The sequence below is a fragment of the Pyxicephalus adspersus genome, chromosome 2 (assembly GCF_032062135.1).
Source record: "Pyxicephalus adspersus chromosome 2, UCB_Pads_2.0, whole genome shotgun sequence".
NCBI classification, from domain to species: Eukaryota; Metazoa; Chordata; class Amphibia; order Anura; family Pyxicephalidae; genus Pyxicephalus; species Pyxicephalus adspersus.
In genome coordinates this window covers 112,616,224-112,631,814 of record NC_092859.1, presented here as the reverse complement: position 1 = coordinate 112,631,814, position 15,591 = coordinate 112,616,224, and the positions used below count along the sequence as shown (strand labels likewise).

The following is a 15,591-nucleotide window of genomic DNA, read 5'->3' as shown; positions in this document are numbered from 1 at the left end:
AAAAAGCTGGTGAGAGAAAAAAGACCTGGAGACTGAGGAGAGCACAGACACTCAAGTGCTAAAGTGGCTCTTTTTGGCAAGTAAATCTGTCATAATGTGTGAATATGCTCTGCATACTTTATATATTATGACAAACAGATCCTGGGTGCCAAAACTAAGCACTTAGTGTGGCAGTTTATTAACTCTAGCAATTTTCACTACAGTGTATTATCGGTGTCTGAGACTTCATTAGAGCATGTGAATATGGAAGTTTATACATGCAATTGAAGCCTTTGCCAGGAGCGACTTTCCTGGCCAAAGTGAGCATTGCTGTATAAATAGACCAGCTTCTACAGCTGCACCTGTTGAGATTGAGAGACAGTCACTTGTATTCACTCCATATTATTTTGTAGATGACTGAAACACTATTACTGTCTAATATTAAAATATAAGAATTTAATAAATAAAAATATAATAAATAAAACTTGTCAACCCCTTGTTAATGTTTAGTTTCCCCCCATCATCCCCTAATTAACTCCAACTTAAGTATTCATTTCTTTTCTATCTAACAATTTAAAAAAAAAAGAAAAAAAAAAAGATATAGAAATCCTAACACATTGTAATAAGTTGTGAGCCATGAATAGAATACAATCTGTTTATATGTAATTGACAGGTTTATAATACTCTGTATTCATTGTAAATAGAAACAAACAGCACCACCTATTGGATAGATTGATAATGACAGAGGCTATTGAACCAACATATTTTCAACATAATTTAAACTTGAATCACACATAAACTACATGCTTTCATTTTTTTTGGGGACGTCTCTAGATACTGTAGAACCAGATACTCCTACTGATTACCACCCCTCCAAACAATTTTGGTAACAATAATATATTCAAGGTTTTTGCAAATATTTAATGGCTATCCCTAGACATCCAAAATGCTGCAAAAATGCTTTTCAACCACTTTTAAAAAGCTCACAATAACACTAAGTTTATGTTCTGACTGGCCTTGAGATTCTGGTGCAGTTACCTCATTCTCATGCCAGTGAACCTCTGCCTTGGAGGAGATGCAACAAGCAGCTTCATTCCCTAGCAGCCCTATTGAAAATGAATAGAAGCAGCAGTGAGCAGTAACTACTTTTCCCTGCCACCAGCTGTCAAAAATGCAGACACTTATTAGGAAGCCAGTGCTGCTGTATCAATGACCAAGCAAGATGCCAATCCTTGGGAGCCTTGTGGGATCACTCAATTCCAAGGCAAGTCTAAATCTGCCCTAGCAAAATGTTTTCTAAACCAATGCAAAAGCATGCCTGTTAACAACTGGCAATACCCAATAGAGTTTAAATCCTTGATAATCCTTGCCGACAGATAATCTGAATACATCTTAAGGAAAGTCAGCCAGTCTAGCTGTGTTTAATTTACTGGCACTCCCATGACAACTGAAACCTTCACAGACCGTTTATCTTAATATTGCTCATAGCAGTTAGGAGCAGTTTGAGCATGTGCAGCACTGGGCAGAGACATCAAACTAACTGTCATTTAGATGTTTAAACAAAATATAATCTAATTTGTTATTTTTCCATTGTGGTTTATAACTACCATTGGCTTTATCTGACTGTGGTTTTCCAAGCATAGCTGACCACCGGTTGAATTATTAAAGTCTTTTATACAAGTATTTGTTAGAATCAACTTACATTACACTTTGGAATCTAAGAAATTCACTGAAACATTCCCTGGTGAAATATGTTTTAGGTCCATGTGTTTCCATGTTCTGTTTCTATTATCGCATCAATGGATATTGCAAAAACGTTTTATGCTTTATTATGTCTTCATCATGATGAATCATAAGCAAGTATTAGATTAGTCAATTTCTATAAAATAGGAAAGGAGTGTTTCATGTGGTATGTATGAGTGGATGAAAAGTGGTCACTAGCTGGCAGGAATTAAAACCGTATGAAATGACCATGCAGCTGAAATTATGTTTTCACTATGAACTGACAGCTAGTCATGTAATACTTAATAATTTTGTGGGATGTTAATGCTATGATTTCCACCGTGTTTTACAATATATTTAAAAGTGATACATACATGATGCACGTATACGTTATTGCACTTCACATCTTTTAACAAAAAACCCGCTTCACACCATTGCCATCCTCATGCCCACCTGTTAGTTATTAGAATCTTCTCCTCTCTCATTGCGTACACAAGTAGTGCTAGGCAGTATAAGGCCTCCATGACTTCAATCAGCTTAAGTGGAGAGCTAGGGCGTTGCAAACATATTATGAGCTTCTGTATGTCAGGGACATTTCTTGTTAGAAGTACAAGCACTGCCACCACTGCCCATGCATTTATCGTCTGCAAAAATAGAAGTGTTTAGCAAGTTTTGCAACTAATGGCAAGAGCTAAAATACATGAGCCTGCATATGGCTCTGCTCAGGTCCAGGAGCCTGCATATGGCTCTGCTCAGGTCCAGGAGCCTGCATATGGCTCTGGTCAGGTCCAGGAGCCTGTCACTGCTGCATCTCTGAAACAAACTCCACACCTGACTTCCTAAGCCACAGCAATCCTCTTTGGCCACCGAGGAAGCAAAGCCTGCCTATGCTCAGATGTTAGTGTACCTGGCTACTGTTCTATTCACAGCACTAAGCTTTGCACTGTCCGACAGTGAATTTTTACCACATTCACTCAGCAAAGTAAATAGCCTAAACACATTTAGCAAATCAACCTCATTATCTTTCCTTGACTGAATTAATGCCCCCAGTCCCACAAGCTGAATCATTGTCCAGTCAATTAAGATGGTGATATGGGGAGTAACCAAGCAGATTTTATGATGGTGTCTGGTTTTCAACAAATGTCACATATACATACCCCTGTGTCATCCCTTAGATCAGGACATCTAGAAGCAGCAGATCTTTCAGACATTTGATACAAATGATGGAACTTTAAACTATCCAAGATTTTCTTGAAGTCTGTCTGACGGACATGCACCACGGATGCAAAACACCTAAAAGATACAGTATTAGTAAAGACTGAACAGAAGCTCATTCATAACAGCAAGACAAATAATTACAATTTTCTTTATATACAGCTATTTTGGATTAAATCCAATACAAAATTATTTGAATTTAACCCCGATACGCCCGCCGTCACCGGGAAACCCCGGATATCATCGCTTCATTCGCTGGCTGGAGATCGAGGAGGAAGAACGTATCCCCCGGACCTGTAATAAAATTAGGTAGGTGCGATAGGTAAAGCAGTGTTCAAGCCAGAATAATTTTTAGACGGGTGTTAAGAAATTGTAGGCAGGTGGCAGCCCCTGTATTGTGACCCAACTCTTCGGTAACCACCCAAAAACAGATGGGTGGTCACCAAAAAGTGCCAGGTGGTGCCACCGGCTAAATGGGGCTGGGGTGAACTCTGTAAAAGAAGATTAACTTTAATAAATTATGCCCACATCAAAGTTCTGAGAATCTTCAATCATGTCAATGTCAATCCATCTTATAAATTGCACTTATAAAGTAATTGCTAGATTTTGTTTGTGATTTAGAAGATGGTTATACATATTACATTATTGAGGTATGAACTACAGTGAGGGAATAAGTATTTGATCCTTGCTGATTTTGTACGTTTGCCCTCTTACAAAGAAATGATGAGTCTATAATTGTAATGGTAGGTTTATTGTAAGGTGTGAGAGACAGAATAACAACAAAAGAACCCTTAAAAACCCAGTGCTCAAAAGTCACAGCTTGAATTGGATTGTAAAGAGTGAAATAAGTATTTGATCCCCTATCAACCAGTATGGAGACTGGCTAGGCCACTCCAGGACCTTCATGTGCTTCTTCTTGAGCCACTCCTTTGTTGCCTTGGCGGTGTGTTTTTGGTCATTGTCATGCTGGAATACCCATCCACAACCCATTTACAATGCCCTGGCTGAGGGAAGGAGGTAGTCACTCAAGAATTGATGATACATGGCCCTGTCCATTGTCTCTTTGATGTGGTGAATGTGTCCTGTTCCCTTTGCAGAAAAACACCCCCAAAGCATAATGTGTCCACCTCCATATTTGACGGTGGGGATGGTGTTTTAGGGAATGCTGCCTATGACCCCAAACACAGCGAGTTGAGTTGATGCCGAAGAGCTCAATTTTGGTCTCAACTGACCACAACACTTCCACCCAGTTCTCCTCTGGATCATTCAAATGTTCAATGGCAAACTGTAGACAGGCCTGTACATGTGCTGTCTTAAGCAGGGAGACCTTGCGGGCTCTGCAAGATTTCAGCCCTTCACGGCGCAGTGTGTTACCAATTGTTTCCCAGCTGCCTGAGATCATTGAAAAGCTCCCCCCCCCTGTAGTTCTGGGCTGCTTTGTCACCATTTTCATGATCATTGCAACTCCACGAGGGGAGAACTTGCATGGAGTCCCAGACTGAGGGAGATTGACAGTTATTTTGTGTTTCTTCCATTTGCAAATTATTGCGCAAACTGTTTTCACCTTCCCACCAAGCTGCTTGGCGATAGTCTTTGTAGCCCAGTCCAGACTTGTGTAGGTCTACAATCTTGTCCCTGACATACTTATACAGCTCTTTGGTCTTGGCCATTGTGGCTAGTTTGGAATCTTATTGTTTGGTTTTGGTTGTGGTCATGTGTCTTTTATACAGGTACTGTAAGTAGCTTGGATTAGGAGCACTCCCTAACAGAGGGTGCTCCTAATCTCAGCTTGTTACCTGCATACAGTGAAAACACCTGGGAGCCTGAAATCTTGCTGGTTGATAGGAGATCAAATACTTATTTCACTCATTACAATGCACATCAAGCTCTGACTTTTGAGCACTGGGTTTTTGAGGGTTCTTTTGTTGTTATTCTGTCTCTCACAGCTACAATAATAAACTTACCATTAGAATTATAGATTGGTCATTTCTTTGTCAGAGGGCAAACGTACAAAATCAGCAGGGGATCAAATACTTCTTTCCTTCACTGTATTAGAAGATAAGACAAAAGTTAATTTTCCAGCCAGGAAGTTAACAGAAACAAAAATAGAATAAAAAGATAGCATGATTTACAGAATTGCTAATGTTTTATAGCCAGCCTGACACACATTTCTTAATGGATAGCAAGGCTGCTCATTATACTAATGGACCAATAGCTTTTTATTGATCCATTACTATAATGGGCTGCAGGACCCCTGGTTAAATGAATAGCAAAAGCCCAGCAGCCAAATATAAGTAACTAGGCACACTGATTTAACATACACACAATGCAATTGTATGTTAATGTCAAAATTCAGAGACTACTGAGGTACCTAAATAACTCCATCAACAATACCAGATTTGCACAAAGCACCTACTGAGTAAAAGAGAATCATGTATTTTTGTATTTTTGTCAACCACTTTTTTATAATAGAAGTGTCACAAGTTCATAACCAATTTCTATTTAGATTTGAAAACCACTTATTAGTCACTATTGATCCACAGGAAACATTGTGAATATAAAAAGTGTTTTGTTTTCTTGCAGCATATTATAACCCTTTTTTTTTATCAATATGAATAGTTTAAGGATATAAGTGTATATAGATATATCATTTGATAAAAATGCACTAAAATTAGCAATATATTTGTGCAAAATTTGTGTAAAATTTCATTACCTTTACCCATTTCTGACCCTTACATGCTGATACAGAGAATGCTAAGGTTTTCTGGTATTTTTTAATCATTTTAGATCTAAAAGAGCATTTTGCATTGTATGAATTCTGTTTTAAATGGCCTAGTGGGATTAGCTGTCATTCTGCTTTTTGAAAAAAGAAATTACAAATAATGGAACAAAAATGATACAAACCAGTACGTCTTCAACTAGAGCCTTCCATTCCTTACACACCAAGCTCACATTATGGTAAAGGTCCTCAAATGGAAGAAAACCAAATATATGCTGCAAGAGTTCAGTAGGGAACTGGCTTAAAAGGTCAAATGATTGTTTGTTCTCTCCAGATACTCCGAGTAGTCCATAGTGCTGATCAGGAAGTGAATCCAGCAGATGAACCATTTCATCATCGTCTTTTTCTTCAAAGAAATTGCCACAGCACACAGAATCTTCACTTGGTGGATCTATGATTATGTCTTTGCTACAACTTTCCAAAGATGAAAAAGGCCGTTTCCGATTTGAAGTGGGTTTAGTAGGAGAGTCGGCCATATCATCTATGTCGATATTCTCATCTATTTGACCAGAGGACAATGCAGCATCTTCCTCCATAGCAGCTCCGTGGTCACTATTAGAGCTGGAATTTGCAAGATCCATGATTTTATAGTCACTTGACCTATTCACACAAACAGCTCTTACGGTACCTATTTTTAAACAGGAAATACAAATCCACATTTCAAAAAAAGTAATCAATGGCACAAAATTAGTTTCAACAGTAAACATCACTTTATAGAGATTTTTTCTATGTAAATCATCAGCATGTGTGACAAGTGAGTGTACAATGCAACCAGCAAATGCAGTTATCTTAGCATGAAGTGACTTGTAGCAACCCTTTAAGTGGACTTTGTAATACATTCAGTAACACCTAACCTAAGTTTATATGTCCTATCTAATTAGGAACACAACCTGGGTAATCAACAAACCTGGAATGTATTTCTTAAAAATCATTAGCTATCAGCACTTAAGAACAAACCTACAGTCCCTATCTCGTATGTAACCCGGGGAATACCTGTACTTCCACTCTAAATCTCCCTACCACTTTAATCTTTCATAACCAGACATCTTAACACGCTTTCACATTTAAACTGGGGTCAGATTATGTATTAATGTCCATCTCTCACTATTTAGGTAGTTTTGCATTCTCTTAGTGCTTTTTCATTTTTTGCAAAGGATTACTAATACACTTTGGTGATAATTAAAGGAAAATTACAGCTTGCATTAATCAATCAAATGAAGCCCACTTATGATGTACTGTTAGTAATAAGTTCTACCTCTGGGCCATGTCTTGTTCCTGCTACGAGGATATAGACCTTTGTTAACATCGTTTCTGGAACTCCATTGATGAAATGGTTGGGTTAGAGAACAAGACCCCTCTCTGCTCTGTGCCAGTCTCTGACAGTCCCACTCTGTGAGATGCTTCCTCCTTTTCACTATTTAATGAATAAAAGAAATAGAAAATATTTGAAACCAAATGTCAATACAACATCTTTCCTGCATTTCTGACACTTATTTGTAGCCTTTACTTACATATACAGTGAATGTTTTTCAGTTTTAGGTTCTCCTGGACTATTCCAGCAGAAACCTAAGAGGGAAATTGAGGAACGTTTTTGTAAAACTTGCTTCCAACGTTACAGGTTTACTAGCATTGGAGGATTATTTTATTGTATGCTTACAAATGAACAGCAGGCACAATAAGGGTAGCAATGTGAACAAATGGTTCATTCTTTGGGCCTGATTTATTAAAGATCTCCAACGCTGGAGAGGATACACTTTCTTCAGTGAAGCTGCGTGATCCAGCAAACCTGGAATGGTTTTCTTAAAAGTCATTTGCTATTTGTTAGCAAATGTTTTCAATTCTGGACCAGATCCATTCCAGGTTTGCTGGATCACCTAGAAAGTGTTTAACAACTAAACAAAATGCAATTAAGCGATTTAACTCTAAAATAAAATGATAAAACCATACCATGGAACACTGCAACTACTCTGCACTAAAAATCCAATATAATCCAACATTCCTAAGAAGTACCCACATGCTCCTGGAGGGACCCTGCAACCCTGGCCTCATGCACACTACAAATATATGCAAGGATCCTTCCTTAATAATCCATTTATAGCAGAGGACTTGTGGGCATTGAAATGAACCACACGTTCAAAAAAAAAAAAAAAAAAGTATATAAACTGGCTGTGTTTTCCAAATGTTCTATATTTTATTTGGATGACCTACAGGCAGCACAATGTATGCCATGTGATTGTACACTGCAGTGCAGCAATTTCCAACTAATGAACTTATAGCTCAACACATTGCACAGTGCCAGGTGTAATAAAGGTAATGGTGCTCAGTATTCCCCCCTGGCTTCTTTTAGCTGGGCGCATCACCTGGCACTTTTCAGTGACCACCCGGCTGTTTACGGGGGGAGGGGGGTTATTGAAGAATTGGGTCACAATACTGAGGCTGCCACTAGAATTTCTTCCCACCCAGCTTAAAAAAATTGTGGGCTGAACACTGGCGCTCCAATTGCAGTACTGAGTAATAATACATGTGCTTTATTGTATGTTTCGTATATATACAAAACACAAGTGTGACAGCAGCATCACAAACACTGATCACACATTCATTAAACCTAACGCCCTTAAGCCCAAAGTTTCTTTTTAAAGTTTTAGTGCTGTGTGTCTCTATTATACCCCTTGTGCACAGCAGGAAGTGAGGATGAATCTCCTAAATATGGACACATGAATGAAGCAAACAAAAGCTAAAATTTTAGGTTAGGTTCCCTGAAAGTTATTCATTTTTTAGTTTTTAATTGAGTGGTTAGGTTTTTAAAAAAGGCCAATATTGTCCCGATCACTATTTGTCATTTCGTAGTGGATGGGCTCTCAGCATTCTTCCTTCCAGTGCAGGAATATTGGGTATAGGTGAGAATGTTAGAGCTGTGACCACAGCACAGCGCTCCCTACAGGTCACACAGAGGAGCAGGGAAATGTAAAGTGCTTATTGCTGCTCTCCTAGGTAAAAACTAGCGTGTCACCCTTCTGTCAGTTTCCTAAAAAACCCAACTGACTGGGGCAATGACAATCTATCAGTCCATGCAAATTCAGCAACCAGACAAAATCTACAATCGTATTTGATTTGTGGAAAGGATGGAAAAAAGTCAGCATTGGTTGACCATTGTATTGAATTCTTTAGCACAGTTAGCGCTCTTTTTATAAATTTATATTAGATTGAGTTGGTATCAATAAAGTCCAATGAAGCACAGAAATAAAGAGGTGAACAGAATATCTATTCCATTGGCCAAATGTGACTGCACACTGTACTACCGCTATTTCCTCTCAGAATTAAGCCAGTGGGAGGGGCAATTATATGTGACCATGTGACATGCAAAAGTAAAATAATCAATGCCAGGCTACATCTACCCCCATTCTTCATCACAGTGGAAACCATGCGTCTACATGAGTATGTACGTCGCGATTGTATGACCTCAATCTGTTAACATTAGACAAACATGCTGAGAGGACCGGGCTGTGTGGGTAAATGTGCAGCTATACAATAGGGTTTTCAGATTGAAAAGTTTAGTTCCAAAGTTAACACCTATAATTTACAATTGCTTGAATAATTTGGCCTGTTCTATGTTGTGATTAGTTTTATATCTACTTAAGTTATAAAAAACATTGACAAACTATTGCAAAAATAAAGATTTCCATTTGCTAACTTTTTAAACTACACTGAGCTGCACATGTGCGCCGACATGTACAATTCCTGCATCTGCTGGGTGCCCAGATGAATGAATTCTATGCACATGTGTAAGATTTACATTACTTTTGCCTGGCCAATCAGGCGGCTGAAGATCCTTGCACAGAAGATGTTGGCACAGACGAGGACAGGGCTGGCAAACTAGACAATTGCCCCAATTAATATTGGGTAGAAGTGCATGGAGCTGGAATGCTGTGCATATGGCAATCCACATAATACATACCCAGAGCCTAATTCTGTCTAAAAGTTCCTTCCTCATTGTTGGAGGGGAAGTGAAAATCATTTTATAAATATAATTTTTTTTATTCTCTATTCAGACTCTGGGAGATTTCCCTTCACTTTCTGATAAAAAGGATGTAAGGGGAACTTTCTTTTCAGACAGTCCTGCAACACAAGTGGTATTGCACAGTGACAAGTGTAAAAGTTTGGATTCACCACTATTTTTGTTCTATAACCAGTCACCTTGTCAATTAGGGTGAATTTCTCCAGCAGTTACAAAATAGCAATTTTGTTTTGTTTTGTTCGGTTTTGTTTTGATGAGCTTCATCTTACCTATACAATATCTTATATTTAGGACGCCTATGATGATGGCTTGTACCAGGAAAAATCTGGATGTTATTAAAGATCTGATTGAACATAAAGCCAACCCCATGCTGAAAAACAAGGATGGCTGGAACTGTTTTCACATTGCATCACGAGAGGGAGACCCAAAAATTATAAATTATCTGCTTGATGTCTTTCCTGATATATGGGACACTGAGAGCAAGATAAAGAGGACACCACTGCACACTGCAGGTACTGACCCCAGTGTTCTATTTCCCGTTACCATGTGTTTTTCAATGCAAGACCTGAATCGCACTGAGCTGTAAATGCACCCAAATCCTTTTGTTTGTCAGTCTCTCCATTGTTGTAATCCATGTTAGTTACTCCAGGGGCCCCCAACCACCAAGCCGCAGATCGGGGTCAGGCCATGGGCTGGAGCTGGACCACTGCTATCCTTTTTTCAGCTACAGTCTTCACCACAGGACCGTGGTATAAAAAAGGTTTGGGGGCCATTAAAGCGTACCTAAACTCAGAATTTTCACTTTACATAAAAGGGTAGACAACCCTAAGGTAAAAATTCTGTTCTTTGTTTTTTTTTTTAAGTGCAACACCCTTTTTTTTTTTTTTAAAGGGTGCAGCACCGCTCCCTAATTCTCAATCACCAAGGCAGTTTAGAATGAATGGGAGTGCAAAGCCCCCAAGAGTGCAGAGCACTCTTGGGTGCTCCTTCTGGGCATCAGAAGGAGCCTTTTTGGCCAAAGAGAAAAATTTGCCGATCTCATGCATGCGCAGGAAGATCGGCAAATTTTTTTTTCTCATCCTACGTCACCCAATCATGCTCCTGGGTCGGGTGACATAGGAAGAAGAGCAGAAGATGGCAGCACCCGGAGCACAGGACCAAATGCCAGACACCCCCTGGAGGGATCGGACCGCCCTGCTGGATTTAGGGTAGGTGAATTTTTTTTTTTCCTTTTTGAGTTTAGTTCCTCTTTAAATTGCACATCTCTTCTTCTAAAACTTTTATTAGGATCTTTGGTTGGTGATCCTGAAAAATAATTATGGAAAGCTATAGATGAAGCCATAAATGGTTGCCTTATTTCTTTTAATGATTCTTTCAGAGATTTAGTGTATGTTTGTAATAAAATTATTTATTCAGATGTAATGTTTCTGTAAATGTTTACATTTCTCCACATCATGATATGACTAGTAGTAGCTGGTCACTCACAACTGGACTTGTTTGGTAATGTTAAAGCATTACATGTGGATGAGCGATGGTTTTAAAGGTAAAGCAAATTCAACAATACCAAACAAATCAAGGTTACATGTATTACAGTATGTACATATAACTGTTAGCTATACCAATATCTGGATAAATGTGAAAATTAGCTGGTATGTTGGCAATCATTTTGGGCTCTATATCCTGAAACTGATGTGGCATTTGGAATATGAAAACATTGGAAAAATAGTTGTGGATTATAGAAGAACCCTACACCTCAAATACCAACATGATGGACTAGCCAGTGGCAGCTTGCACTTAGGTTTCCTCAAAAAGATTTAAAGAAGGGTGTTAAAAACAACTTTCAAATGAGTGTGTGAAACTGGCCTATTTAACACTGAATCCAAATTATCATGGTATTAAACAATGATTGGTACCAGTGTTTGTGGCTAGGATTCTAAAAAGTGGTGGAATTCATAGAGCAAGGTCAGCTAGACAAATACATGAAGGGCAATAAAAGACAAGCCAGTTAGCCAACACCATAGAGCAGCAATAGTAACAAAAAGTTAATGGGGGGACCCTTAAAGAGAAAGTAAACTGAAAACGCCGAAAACAAAATCCACTTACCTTTAAACCTGCAGCGCAGTCGATCAGTTCAGAGGTGTCTTCCATTGGGTCCTGCATCGTTCCGGCATACGTCTCCGAGCGGGCGCTCATCTTCCTGTAGTGGATTCCATGAGGACTACGCACTCTTTATTTTATATCCTAAATAACCTTTAAGTGTGCATTTGGTTTTATGCATTAGTATTTGTCATTCACTTGTTGGCCATTTAAAGTCCCGTTATCTTTTGAATTTGCATATTCTTCTTATATTCTCATTCTTGGGGACATGTCCTTTGAATTGTTAGTTCTGTAAAACCCATAATACTTATATATGGCATCGGTATTATTTTTATGTGTCGAGGTACTCCTACTTCTACTTTGTTATCCAAAGCCATTTTACACTCACAACTTATATTATAAAAACGTTTTAATACTCTTCTCCCTTTTGAATTCAGCAATGCATGGCTGTTTTGATGTTGTGAAGATCCTTCTTGAAAGGTATTGTCATATATGGTTAATATATTTTGAATCATTTAAAACTGCTTTTTAAGAATCATATCTGTTTAATTGTTTGAGTTATTTCTAGCTTTTTTTAATCATGCCATAGGTGATAATCAGAGGCTTCAGATATTCTTCTTGCAGGGTTCATGCAGACTGGGGACATATTTCAAGTGACAGTCATAGACTAGAGATGTGACATTTAACAGATTACATCTATTGCTGTCATTTTACAAAGCAAGTCTTACACATTTGTTATCTGTATAGCCCCCTTGAAAATGACTTTTACATGTAATATTTATGCCAGCAAAAAAAACATTATACAAGTTTTAAAAAGGCCCCAGAACCTATTCCGTACTCCCCATATTTACTCTGAACTAACCCTGTCCCAACCTTGATGCCCAGTTACCTCTTTCTGACAGCGGCTGTCTCCTGTGGTGTTCATGATGTAAGATTTATGCATAAATCTTGGTGCTGCCGGTGTCTTTGCTGTGACTTCCCATGGACACTCATGTACCTATGTTACCAAAAGGGTGATGTTTTAAGAATGGAGGATGTAAACACTGCAAGAAGCCTTCTGTCAGGGGGAGGTAGGTGATGGTGGTAGGGGCTTGATACTTGTCATGTAAGGGGAATGGAGGGGAGACTTTTTATATAAGTATAAACTTTACCTTGGTGCATTTTTTTTCTGAAATATTGGTGTTATTCTGTTTTAGGTGCAGTTATAACCCAGATAGCAAAGACAGTTGTGGAGTGACACCTTTTATGGATGCTGTCCAGAATGGCCATCTAGCAATTGCTCGACTCCTCTTGGAAAAAAAGAAGGTAACACCATTAGACAACATTACCCTTAAAGAGACCCTGTCACCAACTTTTTTTAACCTCACTTTGATGCTAAAAGACTTATGAGTTTGTACATACAGTAGATAACATGGGGTTCACATCCTTGAGGGGCACCTAAATTATCCCTGGTAAGTAATTCACTATCTCTTAGTTTCCGGAAAGGGAGTATACTTTTATTATTTGTAGAAAGCAAAAAAAGCTTAAAAATCTAAAAGGTTACAAGTACATTTTGTAAATGTGCAAAAATATGGACTTTATTGATCCAAATATTTATGTAAAAGCTACACAGAACAATTATCAGAAATGTTATAGTGTTGCCATTGCTTCCTATTGTCAGGTCTGCTTCACAGCTGTGGATAAGATGGGAGCCCAGGCATTGCATCTCGCTGCCGTTACAGGACAAGACCAATCTATCCAGTACCTGGTGTCCGATCTTGGTGTGAATGTAAATGAAAGAGCAACATCAATCCAGCTCAGCCCACTACACTATGCTGCTAAGGTCAGGTGCAAAATCTGCTGCCTTTATCAGGGCAAAACTAAGATTTGAGCAGTACCAAAAATCAAAGGCTTAGTTCCCAGTCATTTAGTGAAACACAGGATCAATGACTAAATAATATATATATGTGTGTTGTTTTGCCTACCTGTCTTCTTCTGTCTCTTAAAGCCTCACTACACCCACCATTCAGTATCCTCCTACTATTGTATGCTGCTTCCCCACCTCTTAGATTTATTCTGTCAGGACAGGGTCCTCTCCTACTCCTGTGTCACTGTCTGTATCTGTCTATCATTTGCAACCCGTATTTAATGTACAGCGATGCGTAATATGTTGGCACTTTATAAATACTGTTTATTAATATTTTTAATAATAAGAATAATAATAATAATAAAGTTTAGTTTGTTAAAGGGCCCAACAGTGATAATATTATCATTTTAATGTAAGACTTTTCTGCCATCTATAGTATGTTGGTTATGGATGTTTCACAAACTGATTCTGTGTTTTTAGGAAGGGCATGTTAGCTGTCTATCAACACTGCTATCCCTTGGTGCTGACATGAACAGCCTAGATTCCAAAGGAAGATCGGGTAAGAATCATATCAGCCCTCTAACTTCAAATACATTTACGCTTGGCAGGGCTGCTTTATGCAGAGTTGTCTGAAATGATTTATATAATTATATGTATTTACAAACCTATCCATATATATTATGTATTATATTATTTTAAATTATTTATATGATTACAAGTGTGTGATTTATATGCAAAGATGGAGTATTATTTAACTATACAACTCCCCAAAAGAGGAAAAGAGAGAGAACTCCATGATTTAAGCAACGTACAAATCAGATTTTGCACATACAGGTAGTCCCTGGGTTACATATGAGATAGGGACTGTAGGTTTGTTCTTAAGTTGAATTTGTATGTTGGAACAGGTACATTATTCTAATAAATGCAATTAGGACAGATGTTTGTCTCAGCATATTATCAGGCAGGGTGGTGTCAGTCACTGTATACAATCCTGACTGTGAGCTAATCACAAACAGCCTAGACATTCATTAACTTCTGGACCAAGCTGTGCTTTGATATGCGAATCAACTGCAGAGTTTATCCTGGTCATTAAAGAGTTACTCTTTAAAGAGGTTGCAGAAAGAGCTTCCCCCCCTAAGATCACCCACAACCTCAGCTGTGTTTAGCAAAAGATTTCTGCTGTAAGTCATGCAAACTGCCCCTGCCCCCCTTCAAGCCTCCGTTCTGGGAAGCCCGTTCGTATCTTGGAGGTGTCTGTATGTCCGATGTCCTTAACCCGGGGACAACCTGTATTACACTGCTACAGCACAACTGACTATTTTACATCACAATGGCTAATGAGTCACATCCATCACATCCAGCTTTCCATTTGAAGGAAATCGTGTTAGAGACGATCTCACATGCGTGAGATTGGCAATTTCTTTCCCTTTTAGTGAAAGGGCTTCTTCTGCGCATGCCCAGATGGTCGGGCATGCACAGAGGGAGCACCCAAGACCCTCCTAGGATCTGTGACATAGGTATCTTGGGCGGCTTTACGCTCCTATTCATTCTCGACCGCCTAGGCAATCGGGCATTAGGGGGCGGTGCTGCATCCTTTTTTTTTTTTTTTTTTTTTTAAAAAGGTGTTACACTTAAAAAAAAAAACCTAAACACACACAATTTTTGCCTTACATAAAAGGGTTGGCTACCCTTTTATGTAATGTGAAATTTCTGAGTTTAGGTAGGCTTTAATGCATGTGATAGATGACATCTATACTGTATATACCTGTGCCACAGGACAGGACAGCTACCAGGACAGCTACTAGGACAGCTACCAGGGAAATTTTATGTGTAAATGATTTAATATGTTGCGCCTATTGACACTAAAGAGTTGGGGGTTAATTTCTTTACCAATGGTTTTCCTTTTTATCCTGAAACCTTTAGTGAGACTTTATCCCA

General features: G+C 38.6%; 2 protein-coding genes across 2 annotated transcripts in view; one reads left to right on the top strand and one right to left on the bottom strand.

The window, feature by feature from the left end:
• Window positions 1–9,686, bottom strand: part of FBH1 (F-box DNA helicase 1) — a 32,655-nt gene extending 22,969 nt beyond the window's left edge. The window contains exons 1-7 of the mRNA XM_072399063.1: window positions 9,651–9,686; window positions 7,207–7,261; window positions 6,951–7,109; window positions 5,763–6,323; window positions 3,141–3,210; window positions 2,859–2,994; window positions 2,155–2,345 (exon numbers count right to left, since the gene is read on the bottom strand). Of these exons, the coding sequence (XP_072255164.1) occupies window positions 2,155–2,345; window positions 2,859–2,994; window positions 3,141–3,210; window positions 5,763–6,323; window positions 6,951–7,109; window positions 7,207–7,261; window positions 9,651–9,686 (1,208 nt within the window). The remainder of the gene's footprint in view (window positions 1–2,154; window positions 2,346–2,858; window positions 2,995–3,140; window positions 3,211–5,762; window positions 6,324–6,950; window positions 7,110–7,206; window positions 7,262–9,650) is intronic.
• A 320-nt stretch (window positions 9,687–10,006) lies between these two features.
• ANKRD16 (ankyrin repeat domain 16) lies at window positions 10,007–14,391 on the top strand. The gene is made up of 5 exons (XM_072401867.1): window positions 10,007–10,222; window positions 12,245–12,287; window positions 13,004–13,112; window positions 13,468–13,629; window positions 14,134–14,391. The coding sequence occupies exons 1-5, from the start codon at window positions 10,009–10,011 to the stop codon at window positions 14,284–14,286; spliced, it is 681 nt and encodes a 226-aa protein (XP_072257968.1). The 5' UTR covers window positions 10,007–10,008; the 3' UTR covers window positions 14,287–14,391.
• Window positions 14,392–15,591: the final 1,200 nt, after the last annotated feature.